Here is a 25,801-nt window from a genome sequence, read left to right as displayed (position 1 = left end):
TAAAATGGAATGGAACACTTCAGGAGAGCACAGGACGAGTACTGGAAACCTACTGGTTGTGAATATCTATCTTTATTTAAGGAAGAAAGGGAATTCCTTAGCAAATGATGTCTCTCATCCCCTTGAGCACTTGACCCACACAGTAAAGAAGGTCATTCATTACTTCTTCAGCTGGAATTTTTAGTGCCATCTACCAGTTCAAATTCAGCTAGCAACCCAAACTGCAAAGACATGCATTTCAAAAATTAAAAAAAGTTCTATAGAACCCTATTTGCTTTTCCGGACTATTTCAAATAGGAAGCTACTTTACTGTACCTAATCACATATAAAGTAAGAAAATATCTACTGTTTATAATTCAAGTGAGAAAGCTTAAAAATGAAAATGAGGAAGTACAGAAGTGAATCAAGGAGAAGACTCGAATCAGAAACGTTATCAGCTTAAAACGTTGTCTTAAGCTCCAATTTTCCACCTCAGAATAAGCACACGGTACCATCTAAACATGCACTGAGAGTAAAGAGGAATCTATTTTCAACTACGAATTAAGAGGCAGTACACATACAACTGTCCCTTACATGCCAGAAACCAAGCTGAAAGAAATGCTGAGCTGTAGAAAGTTCTTCTACAGTACACTAGTACTCCAGTAATTATTTTCATGATGTGTCAATAACCTGTGGGAAACCAACAGCATGGAACGTATTTTAGAAGCAACAACATTTAAAAATCATAGCACAAATAATTGCATATAAAAATTTATTGTCTTTTTTAAAAAAAAACACAGGTTTGAAATACATACAACTGAGACAGCTAATTTAATGTGTGAGCAGAGGTTTTTAGAAAATAGGTGATACCACATAATTAAAGGTTGTACCGCATTTTTTCCATTGAAGCTAAGTGGATTAATAGCCATGTGCATACAACAGCAATAAAATCATATCTGCAGATGCAAAAGTTCTGTTTGGCAGCTTACTTTCAAATGTCTTAAGCTTTCTAGATTTGGTGAGATCATAGGTACAGATTAGGAGTACATTTATAGAATTCACCAGCCTTAACTTAAAAACCCAGACCTGGTTTTCATGATTGCTCCACCTACTGAATAGATCTATGCAAGAATATTGCCATTTTTCTTCATTGAATTTGTATCTATAGCTATTACCTAGTACCAAATTAATTAAAAAAACAGAAAATAATTCTTTCCAAGAATGATTTAAGTTGCAAAGATCAAATTTTCACAAGTAAATATTTGCAAGGATGACAAAGACTGACAGAAAGAACTCTTAGTTCACTGATCATGGAACACGAATCTGTTTGCTCATAGAGTCCTTGACCCAGACAGTTACTTATGGATGTGCCTAGTGTTAAGAACAGACCTTGTCTTAATGAAGTTCATGGGATTATTCATACCATTATGAACTAGGCATATACCTTAGATGTGCTTAAATATCTTGCTAAACTGAATGCTAACAGTCTTCATGAAGAGAAACTGTAACAAAAATACTGTATCCGAAGCGATTATTCACTTAATGACATGGCAGTCTTCCAGTAGAGTAACTATACACTGAAATATGGAAAGCTAATTACTTTGATTTAAGCTTTTGACATACAATGCTGTCTAAAACCAGCATGCTGTTCCTCCCAAAGAAGTCTTTAAGCTACAGTGATACAACCAAAACCATATACGTGCACATGACAGGTAAATGATATTTTCCATTTTTAAAGTGCAGATTTTCATTTACAGTCTAAGTGACAACATTCTAAAATAAGCATTTCCAGACGACAATAGCCTATTTTTTTCATACATATTCATTTTTCTGTTGCTCCAGTGCAGTATTTTCTAATACTAAACAGACAGGGATGAAATTACAGCAGCTAAATTGTTTACACTTCTTTCTTAATTTACAGAGAATGCTGCCTAAAATAGAAGTTTTAATTAGCTTCAAATCAGTAACAGAAGTACTTTATTTTGCAAAATGCTGAAACTACAATTACTACAACCTGTCTGTAAACCATAAACTTAAAAGAGTGCAAATGAGATAACCACTTTATTTTAGAATCCATTTACAAGAACTCCTACACATGAAAAAGGGTAGAAAAGAAAATTTAAGAGTGGGAAAACATTTTAGCAGAAGTTGTGATTTTTTAAACTGAAATGCGTACTTTAGAATAATGAAATCCATAGTTTTACAAAGTGGCATAGGTTCTTAAAATAAAGTGTTTATGGCTGTTAAGTTTGAAGGAAGACCTCAGATATTTCATCTTTACTTTCTACACCATTTTCCATTTTGATTCTAATCAAGTTTAGGGATAAAACTGCATACCAAAGGTCAAACTTGACAAATCCTGTCATTGTCAAGATAGTGTTTGTGGCTTCTTCAACTGCAATGATGCTTGCTTTACCAACTTGTGTTGTTTTCTTGTTGCCTGGGCTTCCTGAATGGCACAAAAAGTCCTCTGTAAAGCAACATATTGAAAGAAAGAAAATTAAAACATGCAATCTGCAGTTTTCTTCTGTAAGATGCTACTAAGAATAGCTAATTCAACAAAGATTAAAACCTACATACGCACTGGTCAGTTCAAGTTAGATACATAGCTTCTGATTCACATGCATAATATTCCACTCAGAAAAAGCTTCAGTGATGCTGCCAGTCTACTCCAAATTTTTCAAGCACTAACATTAATGATGTTATTCACACTTAACTAGATAAACCTTCCTCAGGGATTACCCCGACACAAGTGATCCAATTCTAAACTGATAAGCAAATGACAGTTCCAATACTATATGCTCTGGAGGCTCTCACAGTCAGGCCACTTAAAGATCCAGCATTAAATTCATGTCCAGTCAGCCTAGTAAGGATGCATTCCTTCTGTCTTAGCTGATCTTCTAATATTATGGGATCAAAAGTCTCTTACATAAATATAATGATCAAGTACTGCAACATACTAGATCCATTAATCAGCATCTGTCAGCTTTTGACATCCTCTGTTCCTGTTGCTACACATTGTTTTTGGCCAAAGTCTAAATGCTGTAAGAATAAGGTCGTTTGAGGAAAATTTAGTATCAGAACAAATGATGCCATTTTTCCTCTTCTAAAATGGCTAGAGAAGTAATGAGAGCCTACAACTACTAGATTCAGATGTCAGCAGGCACTTTTGAAAATACTTACAATGAAAAGCACTCTCAAACTGGAGAGCCACAAAAGGCTACATCAAAATAGAACCCAACAATAATTCTACAACTAGAAACAACTTAACTGAACAAAGCAGTGCAACTGAACCAGTAATTTTTAATTCCTGAATATGAACAATCCAATAGTTAACACCCCCCCACACTTCTCAATTGGCTAACATGAAACATATTGCACATTATGCATATAATGTTTATACATAATATTAAGAAAGTAATATTATCTCATCTGAGAAAATTAATGTCAACATGATATGCATAAATGCCTAAGGAAAAAAGCAAAACCCAAAATGTACTGGAGTAGCTTGCATGGTCGCTCTGATTTCACCTGAGTAATTCCAGCATTTAGTGAAAGCTGACAGGTTTGAAACACTTGTGTGGGTTTTTTTATCCATTATGTCAGTAGAAGTAAAACTCATATATACAACAACAAATGTTAAAATAAAGAATAATTTTAGCTGAATGGACCAATAAGATGCATCAGGTCTATGTACTTCAAGTATTTCCAATATTTATGGATTTCTGACAACTCATGGAGGCTGGGGAAAGGTTCAGAGGACTAAAGAAGGACAAACCTAAAACGCTTGGGTTTTTTTCAGAAGAGACAGAAAGAACACAGAAGCTACAGATAACTTTAATCTGATCTTAAAGTTTCATGCACGCCCAAAGGTCACCAACGCAGTTTTCACACAAGTGACAGTTATTTGTCAAGCATACTTTTTTTGTATCTTCCTATCAAACTGCTACAGTTTCACAACTGATATCTATGCCAAGAACAGAGATGCAAAGCAAAGAGTAATAGTGATAAGCTCAAGAAACAAATCCACAGAAGGTAAATGGGTAGTGCTGCACTTTAGGACAGAAAAAATTATTTTCAAAGTATAGATATCAGCATAAACACTAGTAAAGGAGCATGCAGCTAGGCAGTAACAGAAAAACAGAGAATTAAACACAAAGTATCATTCTGCTGTGGCCTGTGTGCTGTGTACAACATTCCAGCTTCAGCCAAGGCACTAAACACAGACAAACTAAAAGAATTTAAATCAATTAACCAAGTGTAATTCAGAAGACATGCTGTAAGAAAAAGTGGAAGGAACTTTGTAGACACGGGACAGTAAAGAAATAATATAGATAGATAAAAATACTACAGTAGATAAAAAAGTGCCTCAAAACGATAGCAATTTTTTTTCCTTCCCAGTCTAACCCATTTTTTTAGAAGGCTTAATCAATGTAATAGAAGCAATTTGGTCCCTATTCTGATTCTAGCTGCTGACTTGCCAGTTACTGGAGCTACAATTTCAAGTGTGCTTCCAAGATGTTGTGGATGTAATTGATTTCACTTTTGGTATCAGGAAGAACTCCTCCTCTCTCATCATCTGATACAAAACTGCACTAAGACACATGGTTTCCTAGGTAAATTTTTCCATTGTCAAAGCACCTTGGAATTTATACAAATCGGTAGTTCAGCTTATGAGACCCAACCATCCACAGAAAAAAACCTCCCAAAATATATCCACCTCTGCAGCATCAACGTGAACAAACATTTAGAGATGAACAGTAGAAAACCCAGGTCCAGGAAGGGTGAAAGTGGGGAGAAATCCACGTAAGGCTTTTTACACAAGGTACACTTATTGGGTTAGTCCAGTGACCTTGAAATAATGAGGGGGTAGCAGAATTCAGAGGTATGTTGAATCCTAGAGACTATAATGAACTTAACCTAGTACTTCAGATATTTTTGTTGTTTTCCTTTAATGAGTTTTAATATACAAAAGATAAAGACTCTGCAACTTCAACCTTAAATTATTATTGCCTATCCTCTTGAAAAATTTAGACTATGTTGTCTCATTGTTCTCCTGGTTAAACTAATTTTTCAACATGAAAGCATGGTAAGCAGTCCTCAATCTTTTCCAACAGCAGCCTATTCCATAACGAATCTCTGAACATTACCATGTTTTGTATGTGCTGAGTTTCAACAACTGTTAAAAATATCATAATGAAAGAAGAAAAAAAAAAAATAAAAAAAAAATGAACATACCCTTGCTGTAGCTTCATCCTGAAGCTGAACTGTCTTTACACATTCACGACCTGTACCGTCCTTCCTTTGGAACACCCTTTGATCCTGTGGTAGAGAAGAACAAAAATGTACTTCAGGTGACTCAACACAAGAATACAGAATTTGATACTCAAACAGCTTGAATGTTAACTTCAGTTTAGATTTCAGTGTGGCCTCTGTTCAACCCAACTCAAACTTTCCAGAAATCTTCAGGAAATGCTGTCTCACAGTCCCACAGCTAGCAGCTTGAACCATAAATAAGTTAAGACCATGTTTGGACTCTAAACAGTTAAATAAATAAATAAATTACAAGCTTTTCTTACCAAAACCGTTATTTTTAAAACATTTGCTTCATAGGAGGGACACTGTGTGAATTCTTCAAATAAGTAATACCACTCTGTCGTTAAATGGCCCAAGATTTCCACTTCTTTTACATATATCACTCTCCTGTTCAGAAGAAAAAACATTAATACTCAATTTCTCCCGGGAACTAGCACTTTCCTTGAAAAACAAAACAAAATTAAGGAAAGAAATTTGATTGAGAAGGTGTTTTCTATGTGGATTAACAGTATCCACTCAGTCACAGTGGAATCACATTTCCTTAATACATATTCTGAAATAATCACTTTATCCTTAAGACTCATAGATGATCTACGATACCTCATGGTATGCACAGGCCAACTTAATCAAAACCCACCCCGACCTCCAAGTTCAAACATTTTACTAGAATTGAATACTAGAGGGTCCTCAGTTAATTCAAACCAGTTCCTCAAAGCCAGTCTCCACCAGATGAAGGCAGCCAAACAGCAGCATACTACTTACACAGTGACACAGTAACTACTAGATGGACAGATGCCTCAGTTGCTACTGTTGAGAGTTGCTAGCCAGCTGACCCTTCCATTACTTCAAAGCTCCAGTGTCAGCTAGCACACCAAGACAAAAACAGCTGACAGTTTTGAATAGCGTTAAAATAGAACGTTTATGCAGATGGAGAAGAATTGGGATAGGGAGAGAACTAAGCATTTACTTGAAGCTGCAAAAAACTAAGTCACCTAACTATCGCTGAAGAACCTTGTCAGTATCTTGAAAAAGCTTGTTCAGCTACAGCATGAATTTCAAGGTGTGCTAGTCGTTATTGAACAAACATGGTGGGTTGCGTCCCATTGCCTCGCTATGGATGAGCCTATCTCACACATGCAGGCACGGTGAAACTGGTGATATTTGGGAAGTAGATATCATAATTCATGGGTTCCTTTTCATTCTCTCAATGTATTTAGAAAGTTTTGAGTCCTCAAACTGTGTATCCACGACTAGTAACATCTTGAATTCCAGAAATGGTCCAATGAGTTTAATAATAATTTTCATACTTGCACAAAACCTTAAGACTCCATTTAGAGTATCCTTTAAGTAACAAGATGGTAAATGTGGATTATCAAAATGTTGGTTTGAATGCGAACACTTATGACAAGATAATTTGAAAAATTAGAAAGATAGATAAAAAAATAATTCCCTCCAATATGATGAAAGGATCACTGACCTCAACTGTCTTCCTAAATTAGTACCTAACATTGACACTACTATAATATTACATTTTTCATAATGGCAACAAAATAAACTGTAAAAAAAAATCAAGAAAAAATGGGTAAGAAAAGTACATATGCAGAAAAGAGCAATTGCTTTAGACCTAGCCAGAAGTCTAATCCTCAAGCTGAAATGAAGACAAGCTCTTAGTAAGCCTTCAAAACTTAATACCTATTTGTAATGATAAGGTTTGCTCTTCTGCCTCTTGGAAGCGCACAGTGGTATCGATAGCTCTCTTTTTCCAGCTTTCTGATGTGCAATTTCTGTAATAGAAACAGAAAATAATTTTTGGGCTGTAAAAGGAAACTCAAAGCAGTGTTTTCAATTCAAACGCCTTTTAAAAAGTTGCTTTGTTGAACAGGTGCTTTAAAGGCAGGCTCTCACCGTGTTCTCATTCATGAAGCTGAGTATTTCTACAGTTTTAATGTCCTTTCTGTTCTGTTACACCCCATGCTGCAGACTTGATTCAAGCATGAAAAACCTGCAACAGTACCTTTAAGAGGCAGCAGCACATGACCCAGACCCTTAGAAATAAACCGTCAAGTTACAAATACTCAATGCACCTCAAGATTAGGTTTCTGAAGCACTGAATGGACATGCCTATTCAACATCCCAAATAAGAAAGTATATGGAAGTGCAGATTAAATCACTCATCAAGTTTTTGTTGGACAGCTACAACTCAAGTGACAAACCATGAATACAGAGGTTAAAGTTTTACAATTAAGTACTGAAGTGCTTCTGAGCTATTTTTTTCACTTCACTAATTTTTTGATTACATATTTTTCAGATTTCCCATTCTGCACATGCTGCTTAACTGAAGTATATTTTGTAAAGCATGCCACCATGTTTACAATATTCCACCAACAATGAAGAGCAGCACAAAAGACAGTCACAGTCATCCCTAAATCAAGCTCACAATAACACTGGCTTAAAGGCAACAAGGTTCACAGAGTGACACATCAATGTTTTTGTGGGAAATGGATACACGTCAAAGCATCACATAGAAAAAGATAAAATTGTGAAATGAATAATGTACTACCAATGGGAGCCCAACCTCCAACTGGGCATGATAATACATCTGTGCCAACTACTGATGCTCCTGATACAAATTTGTCAGAGAGCAGGCAATCTCCTTCTATCCACTCTGCTTTGCTACCAGCTTGATTAACTAACACAGCACTGTGTTACAGGCAAACATACTTGGGTTACTAGTTTGAATGAATGTTAGTTTTCAAGACAGAAGTGGTCTACTGCAATTAAATACATGTTTTCCGTTATAATTCTGTATATATTTAGTAGCTGTAAGGTGGCTAGAATTCACATTCAGACTGTAATTGTCATTGTACACAAGAAACACGTAATTGCTACTGAAGAACCTTACCTGTACACAGGTTGCATTAAATGCAGAGATCATGAATTCTCTCCATAGCAAGCCTACCACAGTAACAGTGTTCTATGACATACATCTTATCTAAAACCAGCTACCAGCAGAACACTCCAAAGGGAAGCCCTTAAAATACCCAGGCAGACCCTTCTCTTTGGGGAAGCCATACACTGTTACATTTTAAGGTGAAAACTCCTAGCATGAAAAAAAAAAAAAATAATGAAACAAGCAATATAAACATCTAGTTTAAAATTAGTTCAGCATTTATTTTGGACTGCAAAGCTAAGTATAGTTGAAATATGCGATATATACTTCCCTATACTTCAGTCATCTCATGTCTGAACCTGCAAATCAAAGAGCCACTGAAGTTGAAATTCTATGAAGTTATTTGTAAGAAACTAGAAAATCTTTAGAAGCCAACAGTTGGATTACATAGTCTCAACCCTGGAAACAATTGTTGGAAAGAAGGTGTGCATACCCTGGACTTTGCCCCAGGACACTAACCAGAAAAAGCATCTGGATTCTGTGTACACTCAAGAGGCTTCTAACAAAGACAGGGCTCTAGCATACTAGTCACAAAAGCCTGGTCAGGGACACTAACCTAGTTATGTTCTCTGACAACCGCGAGCTTTTTATATTTAAAAATTACGACGGTGATCAACAGAGGGTTTTACAGAAGCTCCAACTACTACAGTCTTCCTAGGTCACACCATAAAACTTACCATTTATTGCTAAGATAAAGAGCTTTCAACTATCACCACAGTGAAATCAACAGAGATGCTGAAATTTCACCTATGGCACATGCATCTCAAACACCTACTAAGAATGTTAGATCAGTGCAAAAAAAAAACTTTACAAAATACACTTTCCACTTGTAAATAATGTTTACACAGCAAAAATTAGCAAAGACAGTTACATAGGTACACTGTCAATGCATGTTAGCTTTGCAATCTCTAAGACAACACAACTCCCTTTTTATCATTTAATCTGTTTTATTGGAAAATGTACAGTTCCTGTGTAGGAATGTGAGGAAACATCATGAAGACTGAAGGCCATACATGCTTTGCCTGGATGCAGGATGCATGCACCTCAGAGCAAGTTTTAGCAAGGGCACGGATGCCCCAAAATTGGTTTGATGTTCTTCATAGCAAAATAAGATGACCTTAAGTTAATTTTACAGATGTTACTGTGGAATCTAGCCTCTGTATAATGGTAAATTTCTCAAGCTGTTTCTGACAAACTAGCGTGAATAATTTAAAGAGGAAGGACTAAAAATTCAGTGTGTTTTTAGTTAGTCCTTGTCAAGATATATTCCATTCTGTATTTCCGTAGCTGTATCTATAAAAACGGTAAGATGACAACAGAAGCTAAACCTGACTCCACATTTATCAGTCTATGATCAACCATGCAGGCCTAGAACTCCCTATAGTTTAAGTAACCCAAATGGAAAGATCTTTTGTCAACTCAGCTTATATCAGAATCAATTAAAAGAGGCGTCAACATTTACTTATATTTGCATATATTTAAAAGTTCAACAAAAGTCTTCAAGCATCATCATACATCATAACCAACCCCCAAAAATCCTTTAAGATCAAAAGTACATTTATATTCAAGAGTTTAAATCAACAACATTTTTTTTTCTGGATTTGCTCCCTAGTGACATGACATTTTGAAAAACATTAATTCAGCATTTCCAGCAACCAAAAATATAGAGTCCACATCTTCTATAAAAAAAATAGTACTTTCTGACCATCTTAAAAATTTCTGAAACCCTAAAACATACGTGAAAGAGAAAAAAATGCCAGAAAGACTGCTTATCTCAAAGTCCCTTCAAAACATCAGAAGAAAGATGGCAGCATGTCTAAAATTGAAATATGAATTCACATTTTATACCTGAACCATAACTATTTGAAAAACAAGTAAAAAATTAAGAAATACAAAACCCATCGCCATGTAAGAGTGCAGTTCAAAGGCTGCAATCCATGTTCTGAATCCCTTTGCTGGATATGCAGAAATGAGATGTGCCACATATTTGAACAGATTTATTCATAAGCATGTTTCTTCTATTTAAACTCAAAGCTTTGGAGAGAAAGCCTGTTTCTCGTAACTTCAGAAACAATCCCGATAGTATTTTTTGTATTTTACATGCAGTGTTACTAAAGTAAGAGTTCCCACTGAGCTCTGTGCTTAAGAGATGCAATATTACTCCGAGCTATTCTCAGTACACCTGGTAGACACCAGCACAATGGTGGTGGCATTATGTAAAAAGGAGGTTGCACTTGCTGCAAATTACTCCATGATTTACACACTCTTAAAATTCAGGCATCTTTACCAAATGCTTTTATTTTTACAAGAATACTAGAACACTTAAAAGCTCAACGCATTCTTGTTTTATGTGGAAATGAAAGAACCAGTGCAAATTTACACAGCAGAAGTGTGACTTAAATAGAATCTGCAGTTTCTAGCACAGTATTCTCTTTGCCACAGCACTGTCTTACCACGATGTCTCAATTATTCATGAAACATTCTGCATTCTTTATAATGCTCTATGCTATGCTCTATGCTTTAACTGGGAAATGAAACAAAGTAAGGCCATAGGCATTGAATAATGTATGAATTGCATCATGTCAGACCCTAAGTGCTGGGGTTAGAAGACAGCCTCCTCAACCAGAGCAGGCAGCAATACCTGCATATTAAAATGCAAAGACTAACAAAGCCAAAGGCATTCATTACCTGCTCTAGCACATCTCATCGACTGCAAACACTCATCATACAAAGATTAGCACTCGTGAGAACTTATTCCTTGGAGTTGTCCTATTTGTTCTTTGTTCTCTCCAGCTACACATACTGTGCATTTATGCTTAAGAAAATGCATTCTATAATACTGAGCTTCACTGCATGAGCTAGAGACTTGGTCTGCAAGATGTTAAATCTAACTTTCCAGGTTTTGAATTGACTGAGCAGATCCCTATATAGCCCATATACATTAGATCCAGCACTTCTGGGAAAACACACTGCATGAACAAGTTTATACAACTGATCTACTCCATCTGGCGACTGTCCTTATTCTGTACAAAAATGCCCCACAACTTCAAGTGGAAAAAAGTAACATGTCTTTTAAGACCTACATATATGCCCCTCTTAAGCCAAGCTCTAATGTCTACCAATATCTACATTTCACATACAAATGAGTATTTAAGTGAAACATCTTTTTGTACAACCACTGGATAGTATTGAGGCACCTTAAGGTAACCTTACGAGGCTTCAACCTTGTAAGCATGTATTTATTTTCAAGGGATGTATGAATTAAAGTTAAGTTAAAATAGATGAGAGGGTAGGGATTCTGATTAAACTACTCATAACATTGGGTCAAAACTGGATTCAAATGCAAACAACACTAGTACCTATGAGTTATTTGCAATTAAATTTGTAAATGCATATAACTGATTTTGACTCATCTTCCTTGCTAAATATCTTATTTCCTGTGAAGACACTGTCCCCCTCTTGCTTGTAATTAACACTAGAAAATGAAGCCTCCCCAACACTAACCTCTAGCATAATAATCAAAACCAGTTAGTTAAAAAAGACCAAAACAACAAACCACCAACAACAAAACCCCCTGCATTCAATTAACTGACTTCCAAAAGGAAGAAACCGTATGTAGTGAACTAAATAGAGGATTCATTCTTGGTTAGTATGCAATTCCAATCTACATCATTTAGATTTAAGAAAAATTCAAATATTAGATGTGCGGGAACTGCTAATATCCAGTTTTTGGTGTTAACTGTGCTATATTGTCCTTTTTGAAGAAAGAAAAAATAAAAATAAAAAAATCTCACTACATGAAAAAAATGGGTCTGTTTAGAGTATCACAACAACAAAATTCCATTCAATCAGCTAAACTAAAAATTCACTAAATGTTTTATTAAAAAAAAAATTAAATTCAGTAAGCTATTGACCACTACATTCTAAAAAGGCATTAGCATCAGAGATGTCTCTATTCAGTTTTTTTCACGTACGACAGGTGAACAATTTGCTCTGAGAACAGTTTGTTAAGCTTAGCTTGTTAATTCATGAGAAGCTCTATTAGAAATTAAATTTATGGCATCACTTAATTTAGAAATATATATTTTTTTATTTATACATATATGTAAATTCACGTTAACAGCTGAAAGTTTACATTTTAGTATGCTGAACATCAAAGCCCCAGAAGATTCTGCAAATGAAACCAGAGGCAACTGAGCTGGCTATATTTTTTAATTGATAAAATTTCATAAAGAAGCAGTAGTAATAGCAACTTGAAGTGATAGTGGTTCACCAGATTTATAAGTGACAGGCTTATGGCCTATTACAGAAACCACAAATGCAAGTTTTCTTCACATTTATATGGAAGCAGTATCTCTGCATCATGGTATTATAAGCATTTTCACTGGAAAAAATACCATTCAGTATCACTATTTTAAATTTTGCACAAGTATAAAAATATTGCTTTCTCCCTTCATTCACAGCCCTAGCTCTAAGAGAAAGCTAATAAATGAAGTCAATGTCTACCCTATCATGGTGTTTATTTTTCTTTCCAAGTGCCTTCTGTTGTTGCCATTTCTAAGGAGCTAAGCATCCTTAGAAAAACAAATATACAGAAAACAAAGGACCCTCCTTGTCTCTCTCCTCTTACTCACTCATCTAATCTTACTGAAGATGGTTATTCAAGTTTGTTTTCTTAGCCTGGACAACATGAAACACTGTTTTAATAGACTGCTACACAGAAAAGATAAGAATCAAGGGGAGAGGACAAGTTAAATCCGATCATGCCCTTTATATCTAAATACTTAAGGCAGATAAAAGACCATGATGGAAATACAGAAAGAAATATGGAAAATGTTTACTCCGTTATTCCAGTTCTTGCTGCGTAAGCCAGGAGAAAAAGAGAAAGAAGAGAAATATTAGAAATAGAATAGGAAATAAGAATTAAAAGAACATGTAGAAGAAAGAAGCAAATGTGCAAGTTTTGGTCTTAAAATGTTAATGTAGACAGTTACTTTACTCTTAACTTTTTAGCAACAAAATAAGCATTTTAGGGTAAGTTTTAGGAACGTGAAGGCTGAAATACAAGGTAACCAGATTCTGATTATCTAGGACTTGAAAACAAATGTTATTCATCCTCCTTATGTCAGCCACATCCAGATGTGGAAGCAGGCTAAATGTGCGTACAATGCCTGTAGCTATGACACATTGCTATTAAGAACAACACAAGGAAATACCAAAAGGTGGTATTCTGAGAAATCATGCAGACTTTTTTCAAATGCTGATACCACCAAACTGAAAAATTAAAATTTCAGTATTTATACTATATGTCAAACAATTCAAGCCCTATTCATCCTATTTAAAATTTTTTTAGTTTGTAAATCAGCCTCAACTTTGTTATTAAGCAAAACATTAGAACTGAGTATCAAAATATTTGTTTCAACATACTCTAATCTTGATCCTACTACCTACTTCCAGGTAAGCGGTTACGGAACATAACCCACAAAAGATCGTTTAACAGCAATGCTGCAGTTTTCTTGTTTCATTCAGCTTATGACCAGCATTAGGTCTTCTCTGCTATACAGGCTTGCCATGTGAAATTGGCCAGGGCAAATTTTTACTACAGGTAACAACTGTCACAGATACCTGGCAGCTTTTTTCTAATGTCATGTTTTATGGAACCCTGTAGGTTAGTTTTAACTATATTTACAATGTAAGTCATACCTCAAATAAATCATAACCCTCAGCTTCCACTCTATCATACGGCCGGATGATGCCATCTTCATGAATGAAACGTGGAGGACGGAGATTAGATACTTCTTCAGTTGATTCTGCTACCCTGCCATAGATAGTGGAACAGTATTCTGGTAAGCTTACTTAGTTTCACCAAGATATCTTTAAAAAGTCACCCTTTCATTTGCCACATATCCCACGTACACTTCCTGGGTAGCCTACAGAATGTAAATAGTAAAGGCACACATTAGCCAATTAGACAGCTACACAATAACTTAGAAGTTTACTCCCAACTGTGGATAATTTACTAAGGGTTCTGATGTTTATTAACACAGTTTCCAAAGTTCCCCTTAAAAAACAAGAAGCCTCCAATTTGCACGCTAGCCAAATTTCAAACCGGCAAGTCTTTCTCCAAAAATTTCAAAGGTCTATTTTTTTTTTTACAGTAAGTCTAAATGACATTTAGCTATTTCCATTCAGCAGTACACAAGCCTACCTCAAAAGTAAAATTTACACAAGACCTTTTAAGTACTTTCCAATCAGGGGAGGGACTGAAAGGAGAGAACTGACTAGTTATCATCTATCTGAACTACAACACTGCAAGACTTGTTGTTCTGAAGCAGCAATTTCCAGAAATCATCATAAAATACACTCATTACAGGATACCAGACATCTCAACCTCATCCATCCTACTGCACATTGTATTTAACGCAAAGAATTGTGCGCTGCCCCTGGACCACTTTACCACCCAGTATCCAGCACATGGAGAGGACTTCAAAATTTCATCTTAACATTTTTACCTTTGAATTCCCTGGAAGGTACTGCTTGCCATATCTACAATGCCACCCGTTGGGCGGGCTACCACTCCTACAAGCCCCTTTCCAATTCCTTTAAAGAATCCAGCTGCACCTTCTTTTTTAGCCCCTTTAAAAAAAAAAGGAACAGAAATCATTTTAATGACCTACTCCTTGAAAACATTAGCCACAGAATTAAACCATTACTGCTCCAGGCTGCATTAGAACTGTTTGAACTGGAAACAGCCCACATGAATTGGTTATGTACAATCCACCTTAAAAAAAAAAAGTTCTCTGTGAAGTCACACATTGCTTCCTCGTCTGTTCAGACACATTGCTGTCCACTTAACACCCTACGAGCCTCCAAAAACAGCGTAACTGAGAGGTCAACTAGGTTTTCCTCACATTTTCAGTCTGGACTGTAGGCCAACAGATCAGTTTTTATAGGTTGACAGTAATAAAAAAATCTGAAGACTCTTAAGATGCACAAATATAATGGAAGCTAACTATTCATATCTCAAAAGTATACGTGTTTCTGGTAATACATAACACTATACATAACTATGGAAGAGCCAAGACAGTGTTTAGAAAACATGTGTGTTCATCCACCAATGAGAGGAGGACTACACCTCAAAGTGTCTGCCAATAACCTATAAAATACAACACAGTAACAATCAACATCCGACATTTAAATCACCAAGACATGAATTTACTAAGAGGTATTTTATCTTGCATTTTTTCAACATCTATCATGCTGATAAACTGATAGACTCCACAAAAACAAATACAGATCTCAGACATAAAACCAAATTTGTTATTTAACATTTCTCCGAACTTTGGAGTTCTAAAAAACTTTTTTCAATTGGTGCTTTCTAATTTACTATTTTTAGTATCTCTATTACGGCTTTAAACAATATATTAGGTGCTACAGTAGGCCTAACATAATATATATCAAAGACAACCATTCCTTAATTCATAGAAAGGCTGAAAATGTAGTAAGGTCACATTTGAATCAGAAATACAATCTTGCTGCAGCTTAGCATCACCACACTTAAAGCAGGCATTTCTTAAAAATTACAAAATAAATTGTAAAGTACTGGGAAACCATTTACACAGTGCAGTTCAGCGCAGCCTTAATGCTTACCTTCTACAGGTTTAGTGATTATGCCTGTCACACCTCCGACAACGCCCTAAAATAAAGAAGGCAGTTAAGTTCCTACTCAGAAACAGAAATGCTATAGTCTAACTGAACAATGACTTATCTCTCATTTTCATTGTAAAACCTTATAAGGAAGTTCAATATCGGAAACACTGTTTGGCTGGGTCTTTTTGGGTGGTTTATTTTTTCGTGGGTTTGTGGGGATTTTTTTAATTTAATTTTTTAAGACAATTATAACAAAGGGAAAGAAGAGAGGAGGGAAAACCTAAAATGGCTGAAGAAACATTTCTGCTGGCAAGAAAAAGACAGCAAATTTTTGTATTCAGTCTTGTAATAATTAACAAAGTCACTATTTCACTTTCACTACTAACAGGAAGCTGCCAGAATTCCCAGTCATGAGTCAGTGATACAAAATACTCAAGAGAAGTTAATACCAAATAATTTTCTGGAAGACTTTAAAAGTCAAGTAGTTTAATGACACTAAGCAGAATAATAAAAATCCACTGAGATAACTTCCAAATCTTCAGCAAACAGTATCAGAAACAACTCCAAAATGTTTATTATTTATAATTATCTTAGAAATATGTTGACTGCTTTTCTTCTGTATGGGAAGTGATGGAATTTACTAGAATACTTACATTATATTCAAGTCATACAGATCTCTCTGTAATTGTTTACATGAGAGTTGTCTCATACTTAATGCTAACTAGAAACAGGCATGATCTTTCAGCAACCAGAAAAATACAGGGATTGCACAGCTTCTGTTTCAAAAAAATCTCTCAAACTTACTGTGGTACTTTTATACACATTCTACTTGCTTTATGTTCATATTCTTTTAAGTCAAGAAAACCTAGCAGGTCTTACAAGACCTCAGTATATAGAACGTAATTTCTAGTAAGCAGCACATGCTTCAGAGCTCATAATTCACAGTCAGCTGACTGAAATGACAGAACTGACTGCAAGGAAAAATACAGGCCCAGCTGCTTTAATTAGGTAACACATTTGTTCAACATGAGTAACTGTGTATTTATATAATTCACAGGGGAAATTGGTGTTACTTCCTACACTTTTCCCCTCTGAAACCATACCTTCAATTCCACAAGTTAGCCAAAATCACAACCTCAAACGCTAAAGCTGATACATTACACTGACTCTCCTATAAACTGACTGCCTGTTTGTCTCTTCTGTTTAGTTCATGAACTGATAAAGAAGAGTAACTTGCTTGCATGTAAGTTTCAAGCATGGATTAAAAGTTGGAACACCATGCCCTCATCTTCAAGTTCATACCCGTAACAAGCCTTTTCCTCCTTTGGCCAGGCTGTCACCAAAGTCTTTTGGCTGCCGACCCATTTCCTCTCTCCGTTTCTGCTGGAATTCTTTATCCATAGTAATAGCAGCCAAGCCTTTTCCAACAGAACCAGTAATCCTAGATACCACCCCCGCTGCACCACCTGATGGAACAGGGCAGAAAGCAGGAGTTACTGTTCTTTCACAATTTAACAGCAGACAAGACGTAAGAAGCCACCAAGGTCATAGAAGTTTCCCTTCATATTCAGTTTAGATATTACGAATTTAACACAAAGTGACTACCATGTCACCCATGAGGAGACTCTAGATCTAGCCTGACATCCATAAATACTGCAAAAGGTAACTCTTAAATTGCCTCAATACATGTTATATAGCATATTGGATGGAACTGTATTTTCACTAATTCCTGTAACACATAGGCAAATAAAAATCTAAAGTAACTGTAACAGTATCTTCTATTCAAAACACTTCTCAAGCTTCTCCAGACATTTTAGGACCATCGGAATTATTTCCCATATTCATTCACAGCATGTTACAAATTCAGTTATACATGCAGTGTTTCTCAGTTTGGAAAATGGACATTTAAATGGTCTCAAGTCAGTTAGGTAGGAATAACCTGTATCATGAATACTGGCAATACTATCTGACAAACTTAAATACTTACTATTACTTAAAAAATTTAATACTTAATACTAATACTTAAAAAAATTACCATGTAGATACTTTAAAAATATAACTTTCCCTTGAAAATAAGAAAAAAAGAAAAAAGCAATCCGTGAGTTAACGATTTATTAAAACAGTAACAATATGATACATACCCACTGTGTGTCCAAGAAGACTTCTAACACCAATTACAAAGCCTTCAGCAAATTCTTCAGGTCCTTGAACAGCACCCTAAGAATGAAGCTTATTATGAATAGCAGAAAACCATACATTTATGCATCTCTTTCAAGAAAAACTAGTAATTCATTTACACTATGAAAGTAAGGCCATTTCAATTTATTATTTCTTTAAAGTTAAAAAAAATGACTGCTTTTTTAACTTTGCAGGGTGCAGAGTACAGTGACAACAGAACTACAACCCTACGAGTATAGTCAGTCTACTATTCATACACAGTGAAGAATCAGAAAGTCATACCTGGAATGGCTCATAGAAGAAAGCTTCTACTCCCTCAGACAATCCTCTGATTAAGCCAAATGGATTTCCAAGAACATCTAATCCAAGTACCAGAACATACATCTGTTTCAGGAGCTAAACAATGAGGGAGGGGGAAAAAGCAAAAAAAAAAAAAAAAAGGCATTATGTTGTTACATAATGTTAGAACCCAGGCTGTTAAATTTTTTAATTTACTACCAAAGTAAAGTGTTAAGAGTATTCAACTACGTATGCCTACTAGAACGAAGAAAGCCTTAGGTAAGAGAGGCAGTATATGTATGGATAACAACTAGAATACTTTGGTTAATGAAGATTTAAATAAAAGGAAGTAGCCACTTTAAAATTCTTAACACACATTTTTCAGGGCACTTCTGTATTTACGTTTTCATAATATGCCACCAGATTCCTACTTCAGTACCATGAAATAAAAATTTATTAGCTTTTAGAGGTATTCACCTTTTCTTTCCTATTTTCTGAAATCTGTAATATATGCAAAATTTTACAAAGGCTTGACTAAAACTAGATAAGCTTACTTGTTCACTATAATGTCTAACAACTCTCTTCATCAGTTGGTCTCTCTTGTAGAACTGATATTTAATTTCAAAGAAAGCAAGTCTGAAAGACAAGTAATCACACATTAGTTATAGATATCCTTCCTGCTTCTGAATAGTTCCTTCAGATAATCCTGAAGCCTTATTCTCTTAAAAAAGAGCCCAAACCCCATCTTTCCTTTCCCCAAAGGCTGTATATATTTATAAAGTCAGTCAGCCAAGTATACCATGGACCCAATTATTAAATGTATAGTAGCTTTATTAAAATATTTTTAGAAGATCTTTATTAGCTTACTTGAAAATAAGATCATCCACATCTGTTAGAGTGGCTCCAATACTTTTCAACAGCAAATTCAGAGAATGGATGGCTATCATTTCTTCTCTCCTATCTGATGCTTCTCCACCAGAAGCCAGAGATAGACTCAAATGCAACTATCAAAGCAGAATTAATAAAACAAGACAAATCAAGACAAAAAAAAAAAAAAAACCCAAGACACTAGACAGGTTGTGTGGTGCGCATGTAAACAAAGCAGTGGTGAAAGAGTGGTAAAGTGTACTTTTACTCATTTTGAGGAAATGAACAATTTCAATGAACATGCTTGAACTCACAAAGATATTACTATTACAAATACAAGGTCCTGGAAGTTGCCCTGGAAGTTTAACTTTTTTTATGTTTACATCTATAAATTCCTGTAAACAATGACAGAAACATGTTAAATAGGTGGAGCTTAATTCCCAGTAAAAGTTAAATCTTATATTCTGATTTACTTAACTAGTTTGTGTGTATTTTTGCAACTACTCACTCTTTGGGGAAATGCATAAACTTCAGAGAAGTGCCTTTAACACTAAAATGGGATTGTTTAGTGTTCCTAAGACAGTTATTTTAATAGAATTCCACACACTTTTACGGGTGGAGAGGACAACAGAAAATTACTTTCCTTTCCTCTTGTTCACCACCATAACCAATTGTGCTCCCTTCTACTCGCTTAAAAGAGGGCATAGCAGTTAACTTGCATGATTTGAGTTTTTAATGATTCCCAGTTTTCTCCACCCATGCCTCGCCACCACCACCACCCCAAAAGGCCATTTTCAGTCTTCCACTATCCAGTGGTTTATAATATTGAGATGAGACACCGAATTAAGGTAAAAAAACACAGGAGAGAAAAAGCAGCCCCCTCCCGTACATCACAGGCAGCCCATCTAGACACTTCAAATAAAGATGCAAAAGAGACTTAAAATTATAACTGTTTCTTTAACAACTTTAACCAGACAAGGTAAGGAATGATTAAAAACATCACAATAATGTCTTGTTCCTCTAGTGTTTTCCCTGGTTTCACATTTTTCAAAGTTTATAAGCACAATCACATCAGAAAAAAAAATAATCTGAGAATCTAAGTGTACCTTAAGAGGTAGTGAAGAAGTTGGAAAAAGCGACAGAATTTAATGATCTGTATCAGAATTTACGTCTGCCTTTTATATGTTCAGTGAAAAGGAAAATAATTATTTTTCCTCTAAACTCTTTTTCAATCTGATATCCTTAGGGGATTCTGTTGATTCAGAGTAACATACAATTACTGATGATCCTTCTTCCCTTGCTCCGAAAAAATCTATACTGGTTGAAGAGAGACATGAAGACAAGCGCACGGAAGTGTGTTTTAATGTATGATAAATTGCAATACTTGGATACCTTCAGGCCAGCATTCTCTCTAGCCCTTCTCATTATTATACCCATTGACTCTACCCACTTAGCAATGGTTAAGGGTCTGTTTCTACTCATGGGCAACTATGAAAGTTTTTCAACAAACCATTAAGTTCTAGAGAATATTTAAAAAATCCCTATTAGGAAGACAGCATGAAGACCTCAATTCCTCAGAAGGTTGATCTGAGGATGTATTTACTATATGGAATTAATAAGCCAGTTGATATCATGATACCTTAACCACAAGTATCTCTTTAACATACCTTAATTGGAGAAATATGGAAATGCTCAAAGAAGCTGAGCATTGACAGGTCTGTTAGGGAAGACTCCATTAGCTCAGTGTTAAGTGCATCCACATCTTGTTGAATTAATTTAGACTGGTTTCATTAAGAAAAAAAAGAGTAAAGAGAACAGAAGTTAATCTCATCACCATATATGTAATACAATTAATATTATATATAAAGATGAGTAAAAAAATCTATGCATATAAACAGCAGAAATAATAATCAGTCAAATGTAATAAAACAGTTAACTAGTTAATCAGTCAACACCTCCAAAACTGGAAACAGACTAATTACTTTTTGTATACCAGACTATAACTGTACTAATACATTTTTCAATCCAGGGGAAAACAAAATAATAACCACCCTAAAAAAAACCCCAAACCCACACAATTTCTGGGTGACTCTTCTATTTCATGCTGTATCACTTGATATTCCCTTAAATTCCTCAATCACTTAAGGTATCACTTCAGAACTACTAATAAAATAACTTCCTGAGCTGCTTTGTGGTTTTGTATTTCCTCACAAAATTAGAATTTTTATACAGTAGATAAAATTTCTAAGAAAAGGAACTTATAAAAATGACTCTCCTAAGCACACTAGAACCAAATACTATCCATCTATATACGACTTCGAGCCATGAAAATCTGTTGTTCTCTCTAAAAACAAAAAGCACTATAGACTAACAAGTCCACTCCATGAACTCTAATGTTATTTCATCTACCACCCTTAAGCCTTAGTAGCCACTGTTAAAACAACTGTGCCATCAATTAATGAAACATGAAAAGAGCAGAAGACAGTTACACATACCCAAGTATCACTTACTCAAACTTGTCAATTAGTAATGCTCACCGCCAATGCTTAACAGAAAATTATCTAATCTTGTCCCTTTATTCACTGCTGTCAAATGCAATATTCACTCATTTAAACTGAAATTTTCAAAAAACAGCAACACTGTTACCATAAAGGCCCTGTTCTGGTAAAAATCAGTTTATTTCATACATTACCCTTTGTTTTTCAGCTTCTGGGTCTGTAGAGGGAGTGAAAAATTCACTAAGTGCTCCTAAAAATCCCTGATCAATTTTCAGTGCCATTTCCTGGATAAGAACCATGAAGTATCTAAAATGGGAAAACAAGTGTGTACCTGTAAAAGTTTAACTTGGTAATCACATGCTTACCCTGTTTGAAGTTTTACCTAATTGAAATTTTGTTATGTAATGTTGCATATTAAGACACAATCTACAATATCAACTGCCTACTTACAGTTAGAAGGTCATAGCAGCCTCACAAAGTTATACATTACTGCAGTTTATTTGTATTTTAACACTTTCCAACTATACCTAAAAATACTATCACCAAATACTACTTATATTCATACATTATGATTCCATGTGCTCCATGGATAACATACCTAAACAACATATTTCCACCTCTTATCCAGCTGCCTCTCTCTGAAAGTCATATTACTGAATATTTATTTTATTAAAATTCATTGTCCTCAAATATTATACACACACTGGTTGGGTACAGATACTTGCATTAGAAGCCATCAGTGTAACATTCTTGTCTCATTTTAGTACAAAACCCCAAGACACAGCCATATAAACTAAAACCCATACATTTCACAATGTAACCCACTGTACTGGGCCACATTACAGACTGTATGAGCTGTCTGTTAGAGCACCAATAAACTCAGCACCGTACAGCAAACAGGCAGACACGCAACTCCGATATTGTAGTACAAGAGGGAGATAATTCTGATTACTAAAGAATCTGCATATCAGTCCCTTCACATGGTCAGTCCTTATTTTCTAAAAGTAAGTTTCTTTTAGAATGATGTTTAAAAACTCAGTCCAAAGTCAAAAGTAGTTTGGACAGGAGAACATGAACTTTAAAACAAGGTTCACTTCTAAAATACATAAAATCTCTAAAGTTATATCACAATACACTGTTAAACTCACTTGAACTGCAGTACTTTGCTATATTCGTTGAATCTAGTGATGATGCTGATGTCAATGAAGGGTTTTGGTTCTAAATAGAAAAAAATAATTAAGTATACGGAAAAAAAACCCCCAAATTGCCAAGTTACTACTTCCAAGGCTGAATAAATCTGATATTACTAAAGGTTTTCTCTTACCTGAATCCAAAGCAATTGACTTGGGAGGGGCTACAGGATGAAATACAACAGGAAACATCGATCCTGGTAATTGATTATCAACCTAAAAAAATATTGTATAATTACAGGAATATTTTAATGACATGATAATCCAAGACCACTTTCATTTGAGAAAGCTTGAGAAACTTGTTTATAGAGTGCGTTCAAAAAGAACATCATTTTTATTTGGGGGGAAGGAGAAAAGAGGATTACTCTGATGTTTGGAGTGTTATCCATTTAAGTATAGAAGCCAAGATGGTTGGAAATGTTGCACGAGGAATGCTTACAGAGATTCACAAAGGTTCACTCGGAGGGCTACAGCTGATAGCATACATTGAGTGTAGCAGTGAAAACGACCTTCAGGCAAAATCAAAAACAAAACGCAGAAGATAAAAGTAACCAGCTGATGATTAAAAGCATCAGAGTCCTCAATGAATGCCCTCCCCTGGGGGACTCTAAAGCACAGCAATTGGAGATGAAGATGACAACAATGATGACTATTTCTCACCACTGTTTTCCTCTACTACTAAACACTTCTCACTAGTACCTGCTGAAGTCTCTACTGGTTAATTTAGCAACGTTATTAAAACTGACTGGAGAATACTAACCAGGTGCAAGTGTTGCACACGAATTCGCTGTTAAGCTTATACGCAGATATATTACTGCATACTATTTCTGAGTATTTATATGTCAATTATCTACTTTCCATTAGACAGGTAGTCTTTGTACTAAAGATCTCTGAACCTCTAGACACAGCCTCTAGAGTCATGTGTTACATGACTATACACAAATTATGGTAAATAAATTTTGAAAAATGTTGAGGTTTTTGTTTAATACACCAAAACATCTCTCTCTAGAAAGCAACTTTGCATCATAACACCCTGCCTTACATTACCCCACAATTTTACAGGATTTTTTCTTTACCACTTGCAAAATCCTGGGATGGTAGTTCTGCAGCACTTCTCAATAAATGAAGCATTCTTAGCACTTCTGCTACTCTGACATAGTGAGCAGAGCACCACATATGTAAGATTTGGAGGTACTTCTTCACATAAATGAATAAAATAAAAGCCTTAAAGTGCCTGTTTTGTTTATGGAACATGATGAAAGATGGTACCTGCAGCCAATACAGTTGAGCCCGTAAGCTTCTTTGGTGAGGCGACTGTTTGAATTCAACCTGAATTCCTGACAGGAAGTTGCGCCGGATGCTGCATCTGACTGGGAGACGCATTTCCATTGGAACCCTACTAAAATTCACCTGGAAATTTAAGCAAGCAGAGTTAACACACGATTTAATTTGAGAAATAATAAAATGTTATGTTACTAATAAACAGACTAGCAATCAAATCCTGCATTTTTCCTTATTTTGTGATCACATGGCTACTGAATTACTTGACCCATTCAATTACTCAATCCACGCAACCCACTATCTGCATGGAATGTAATGAGAACCACAAGTTAGTCTGATAAGCACATTACATTGCAATTTTAGTTGCCCCAAGTGTGAATCTCTGTTTCATCTTAGTAAATATTTCTTCATGAGTTATATATTACAACGGCATAATTAAAGATCTTTACATGCAGCTGACTACTTTCCCCGATGCTTTTATCCGGATCCTGAAACATTTAAGTTATGAGGAAAAAAACGAAAAAACCTCTCCTTTATTTTAAGTCAACTTACAGATAGGACCTTTTGTTACCACACACTTCAAATGCACTACTGCAATGTACAATACCTAAGTATTAATAGAGCTGAGGATATATATGTTTTTCAAATTAAAGGATGATATAAAAAACAAGCCTGATTATGGTACTATAAATGCCTGTATTGTGCTTAGCCATTTCAACATGCTAAATTTATACGTGGATTACAGGCATGTATAATCAATATCAGAAAAAGCTCAGGTAAGTGAATTAATTTCAAGTCTTTGAACACTATAGGCTCCTTTCTCATATCAAGTCATGGAAACTGCAGCTTACCAAGAAGCTAAACCCAAGATTTCTGCGACTAAGTTACATCAATGAGAATATAGGTTCATAACTAACATGCAGATACCAAGCAATCTTTTCTACCACACAAAAGCAAAATTCTTTGAGATTCTTACTTCATAATACCAGTCTGGAAAAGACCTCAATACAAAAATGTTCTACTGTATAATATGTGAAACTATTGCAAAAAAAGCTTGCTTTTTGTTGTGCTTCTCTTAACACAGCACCTAACCTTATTTTTACAGACTTCTGTTTTGCCTGTTCCACATTCTGCAATCATTTAAACACTGAAACCTCGAAACATACCTCAGTATTGCTGTCTAGTTTATGCCAACCTTGAGCTTGGAAAGCACTCTTACAAAGATACTGCTGATAGGCTTGTTCCAACAGGTTTATTTGCTTTTGATTAAATGGTTTCCACTTCTGCCTTGGTTTCAGTTCCCAAACGACACCAGAACTGCAAGACAAATAACAAGTTAAGAATTTAAAAGTACTTACACCTTTCTTACGTATGCAAACCATGTAAAAATATATTATCCTAATTTTTCAGTCTCAAAAAAACCTATTGTGTACTTTTGCTTAACAGAAGCTAAGAAAGCAGGCACTTAAATCCTATTTATTCAAACTGCACAATAGGAATAAGGTAGAACTTAATTTTAAAATGTTTAATTTACATTAATTTCATTTGAAAGATATTCCCTTCAACTCAACTGTTTAGGTGAAATTACAATATGCTGTCAAATTTCAATTATT

The 25,801-nt window shown here is 35.2% G+C and overlaps 1 protein-coding gene across 3 annotated transcripts in view; it reads right to left on the bottom strand.

Moving 5' to 3' along the window:
• Positions 1-737: 737 nt before the first annotated feature.
• The window catches only part of VPS13C (vacuolar protein sorting 13 homolog C), a 97,383-nt gene continuing 72,319 nt past the window's right edge, over positions 738-25,801 (bottom strand). For 2 of the 3 annotated variants that reach the window (XM_055806947.1, XM_055806954.1), the window contains 18 exons: positions 25,355-25,505; positions 24,177-24,317; positions 23,042-23,123; positions 22,866-22,935; positions 21,912-22,023; positions 20,887-21,000; positions 19,220-19,356; positions 18,907-18,988; positions 18,356-18,469; positions 18,037-18,112; positions 17,198-17,361; positions 15,896-15,941; positions 14,758-14,881; positions 13,949-14,063; positions 6,988-7,079; positions 5,559-5,682; positions 5,218-5,301; positions 738-2,449 (listed from right to left, as the gene is read on the bottom strand). In XM_055806947.1, coding sequence (XP_055662922.1) covers positions 2,348-2,449; positions 5,218-5,301; positions 5,559-5,682; positions 6,988-7,079; positions 13,949-14,063; positions 14,758-14,881; positions 15,896-15,941; positions 17,198-17,361; positions 18,037-18,112; positions 18,356-18,469; positions 18,907-18,988; positions 19,220-19,356; positions 20,887-21,000; positions 21,912-22,023; positions 22,866-22,935; positions 23,042-23,123; positions 24,177-24,317; positions 25,355-25,505 — 1,930 coding nt within the window. In that variant the 3' untranslated portion in view covers positions 738-2,347. The other variant, XM_055806961.1, reaches the window with a different exon arrangement.

This window comes from Falco peregrinus, chromosome 1 (assembly GCF_023634155.1).
Source record: "Falco peregrinus isolate bFalPer1 chromosome 1, bFalPer1.pri, whole genome shotgun sequence".
NCBI lineage: Eukaryota > Metazoa > Chordata > Aves > Falconiformes > Falconidae > Falco > Falco peregrinus.
Note: the sequence above shows the minus strand (reverse complement) of the source record. Positions and strands in the feature narration are given on the sequence as shown.